Raw genomic sequence first — 4,172 nt, 5'->3', positions numbered from 1 at the left:
CTTTTCTCCTTCCCCCAACCGGCAGTTGCGGCATACTGGGGTGGAGGCAGAGTTCTTATTCTCTGGACACTCCTTGTGTAAGTGGCCACCTCCGCACCACAAACAACGTGGGGGCTGTTTGCAGTTAGCCCAAACTTGGCCGAACTGCTGGCAGTTGTAACATTGTGTGAGCCCGCTCTGTGCTCTGTATGCCTCTACCTTGATGGCAATGTGGCAGAGGTTGGTCAGGCGGAAGACTTCTTGGGACTTCTCCGTCCTAGGATGTGTGATGAGGAAAAAGGGAAGGAAGATATTATCTGTTCCCTCTGGAGGAGTCCGACGACTGGTCATTTGTATGACGCTAATGACGTCAAACACCAGACTCACCAGTCCGTCAGAGTTATCTTCCGCTGGAGTGTATTGTGGAAGTTGACGGATTACTGCTTTGATTGGCTTTTCGGACTTGGGAAAGAATGTAAATTACGATAGATTGGTACTTTCTAGGAAGGTTTTGATGGCTGAGAAGTCCGCCATTTCCTTCGTCACAATTCTGGTCCCGCTCCTGGTGTTGCGGAACTCAAAATTGCCCGTGGCCAGTTCTTTGACCTTCCTCTGCAACTGCATCAGGTTTGTTGTGGAGGTTAATACAATTGGAGGCGGCCTACCTGACTTGTCCGATTGTTGCTGCTCTCCCGGCTTATTGGTAGACTCTTCCACGTCCATACCTGACGTCCTCAGGGGCGCAAAGTAGTTCTTAAATTCAACTTTATTCTTCGATTTTAATCTAGGATCCCGGGGGGCAGGTGATTGTTTCGATTTCTTAGATTGTTCTCCTGAGGAGTTTCGCTTACGTCTCCTTTGTTCGCGAAAATCCTCAACTGAATCTTCTTTTCCTTCTAGCAGGAGAGACTCTCTCATCTCCCTGTGGATGGCAGCATAGAGGCGCAGCATGACTGTGAAGAGCGTCTTGCCCTCGAGGTGCTTACACAGCACTGTCCTCTCGGCCTCGGATTTTGATATAAGTTTGTTACATACTGTGACGTTTCCGTTTATTGAGGGCGATGTATGGATAAGCTGTCCAATCATTTGTAATCCTTACACCAGTAAGTCGATATCTTCCTGGCAGTCTGGATTACTGTTTCTTAAGTTCATGTGGTTCCTGTCAAACTAAGACACGATTGCGTTCCACCGTGTTTCACATGATGTCGGCTACGCCATTTTGTCCGTTGCAGACGGGACGGCCACCGATGCCCTAGTGACGCGCTATGCACTGGTAAGAGAATAGTAACTATGTGGCTACAGACGAACTCTCAAGATTATGGTCACCTGGGACCGCTCAAACTCCTTCCGAAAACGTCTCCCGAACCAATCTCACTCCTTCTCAAACATACAATCTCACAAGTTATGTGCCAGTAAGAAAGTACACCTAAACAAACAGACAATCTTTTCAAGTCCTATCCGAAGAAGCAGAATAATCTTTTTCGAGGCCGTCAGATAATCTCACTGTCCTTTCTCACGCATTTTCTGCAACGCACACTCTTCACGTTAGTTTTCAAAATCACGCGCGCTAACCAATCAGATTGCGAGGGCGAGGGTCATGTTACAACTGACGGTCGGTCAGTCTGTTTGTCTTGGTGCCGAGCCCCAGCTGGCGCTCATGACCAGATATTTCCTTTCAATGAAAGTTACTGTCCTGTCCATGTGTAGCGTCCTGTCTGACGAGAGGTCGGGTCTGTCATCTGTCAGTCAGTCTGTATTAAGTCTATTGTCTGTATTTACATACATTTACAAATACACACTTAATCATTACTTCTATGTACAATATATACATATCCTCTGTCAGTCCAGGCTAGGTACAGCAGTTTATGCTCTTTATATATGTATATTGTGACATATTGCGCAAAGCCGAGCCCCCCCCCCACATCAGCAGTGACGCGGCGGGTGAGTCAGCGCTCCCCTCCCACCCCTCAGCGGTAGCGTAACGCTCGCGTAATAGGCGAGTAATCACCCCGCATTCTGGCAGCTATGCGCGGTGACGTCACGAGCGGAGCCGAAGAGAGCCGAGCGGAGCCGAAGATAGCCGAGCGGAGCCGAAGATAGCCGAGCCCCGTAACCTGGCAACTACGCAATGCTAATCAACAACGGTGACGTCACACTAGCAACAGCGTCCTAGGCTATACGCCACGTCACACTAGCAACAGCGCAAGGCTATATAAGTGGAGTCCACAGCAGCTACCAGTTCAGTTGCAACATAGCAGCCTGCGAGTGTGCGATAACTAAGAAGTCAGCGAGAGGAAGACTTATTGTGTGCTTTCCAGACATAGTGATTGCTGTAGTACAGTTATACTCGGAGTGTGTATTTCAGNCTTAAACACGCCACAAACAGATTGTTGTGCATCAGGTACTTTACTGCTACAAAATGGAGATGCAAAGAGTAATCAAAATATTAGCAAAAGCAGATGCCGACCGTTTGCGGATGAAAGACAAAATGGAAGCCAACCGAAAAAAAGACAGGGAAGACTTCCTGGCCAAATTAGACTCCTATCAAGAAAAGGCGGAGATCGGCCTCGGCGAATTATTGGCCAGATTGGAGGACGTCAGACAGACCGACCGAAGAGAACTAAAAAAGATGATGGACGTCAACCAAGCCAGGACAGACGGAAAGCTTCAGGAGCTTACAGAAAGAACGGGAAAAACACAACAAAAACTAAAGTCAGTGGAAGTATGCCTCTGCGCGAGGACAGATAAACTCCAGGAAGAAGTAACGAAAACTAAACGCGAATTCCAGGCCCGTTTGAAAAAAGTACAGACGAGGACCAAGCGGGGAATCACGGTCAGCGCGAGCACAGCTCAGCCACCGACATTCTACAAAAATTCAACGTAGAGTGTGTTCCGGCGACAATTCGAGACCGTAGCAGAGCACAACCAATGGACGGATAAGGAAAAATCAACGTACCTAATTACGGCCCTGAAGGGTCGGGCGGCGGAAATACTACCCGGCATTCCGGCAAATACAACTTACGAGGAAACTCTTCAGGCTCTAGAGGACCGTTTCGGGGACCAACACTTTGCAGCTGCTTACCACTGCCAGTTAAGAACAAGGACGCAAAAGCCTGCAAAATCCCTGCAAGATTTTGCCACTGCCATTGAACTGCTCGCCCTCCGTGCCTACCCCATTCTACCTGCAAACCACAATGGAAGAGAGGCAGGAAAAGCGTTCGTATACGGCATACGAGATGCCGATATTAAGATCCAGCTGCTGCTGGGAGGGGAGAAGACGGTAAACGAGGCCCTCCGACAAGCGCTAGAGCTGCAGGCGTTACTGGTAGCAGCCAGAACTCACGGAGATAACACAAAGTTCCGATCGTTCCACACCCAAAGAGGAGATGACAATAGACAGCATCAGGACCGAAGGGAAGGGCCTCCAAAGAATAAACAGAAATCGCCGGTGAATTCAGAATGGCGACCCAGAAACAACAGGGAAACAAGCTGGAGAAAGGACCAACCGTCGGGAAACGAGCGACGGCCGGCGGAGATGGGCGAACGCCGGCATATGCGTTAAGGCCCCCACACTACGCACTCACCGACATGACGAAGAAAGCCAACACCAGTCTGGTCACCCAGGGATGGGTCGGTGATAAGCCGTGTCAGGTGACAGTGGATACTGGAGCATACGTCACGGTGGTAAGACCGGATATCGCCGCCGGATGGCCTGAAAGACAGCCAAATCCAGATTTCTCGCTACAGACCGTGTCTGGAGGATCCCTGCCCATACTGAAAGAAGTTCTGTTGACCCTTACCCTAGGGCGCCAACCTATTACGATGTGGATTTTCGTCGCGAATATCACCGATGAGCTCATTCTAGGACTGGACATACTACGCGCCTACGATGCTTCAGTGGATATAGGACGCCAAACTCTGCGTCTGGCGGAAGAAGAAGTATCGCTATGGAGTCCTGGGGCAGGACCCCATCATTCTGACTTAGTAGTGGCAAAGGACCATGTGATACCCGCACGGAGCGAGGGAATAGTGATGGCTAAAATAAAAAATCACCTGGGAGTAGAGAACGGTCTAGTAGAACCAAGCCCCCAGGCCCACCCTCCTGAAGGAATTTACGTGGCCAGGACCCTAGTTCAGGACTGTCAAGAAGTACCAGTGAGGGTCATGAATGTTACCCAAAAGGACCAAAAGCT

At 49.7% G+C, this 4,172-nt stretch overlaps 1 protein-coding gene across 1 annotated transcript; it reads left to right on the top strand.

Moving 5' to 3' along the window:
• Window positions 1–2,398: 2,398 nt before the first annotated feature.
• On the top strand, window positions 2,399–2,863 carry LOC111862242 (coiled-coil domain-containing protein 152-like). The gene has a single exon (XM_023847453.1). The coding sequence runs from the start codon at window positions 2,399–2,401 to the stop codon at window positions 2,861–2,863; it is 465 nt and encodes a 154-aa protein (XP_023703221.1).
• Window positions 2,864–4,172: the final 1,309 nt, after the last annotated feature.

The sequence above is a fragment of the Cryptotermes secundus genome, unplaced genomic scaffold (assembly GCF_002891405.2).
Source record: "Cryptotermes secundus unplaced genomic scaffold, Csec_1.0 scaffold6992, whole genome shotgun sequence".
Classification (NCBI taxonomy): domain Eukaryota; kingdom Metazoa; phylum Arthropoda; class Insecta; order Blattodea; family Kalotermitidae; genus Cryptotermes; species Cryptotermes secundus.
The sequence above is the reverse complement of the archived record's forward strand: the minus strand, read 5'-3'. Positions and strand labels throughout refer to the sequence as shown.

Excerpts from the sequence above, each read along its gene's own strand:
- LOC111862242 (XM_023847453.1), top strand. The coding sequence starts at position 2,399 with ATGGAGATGCAAAGAGTAATCAAAATATTAGCAAAAGCAGATGCCGAC.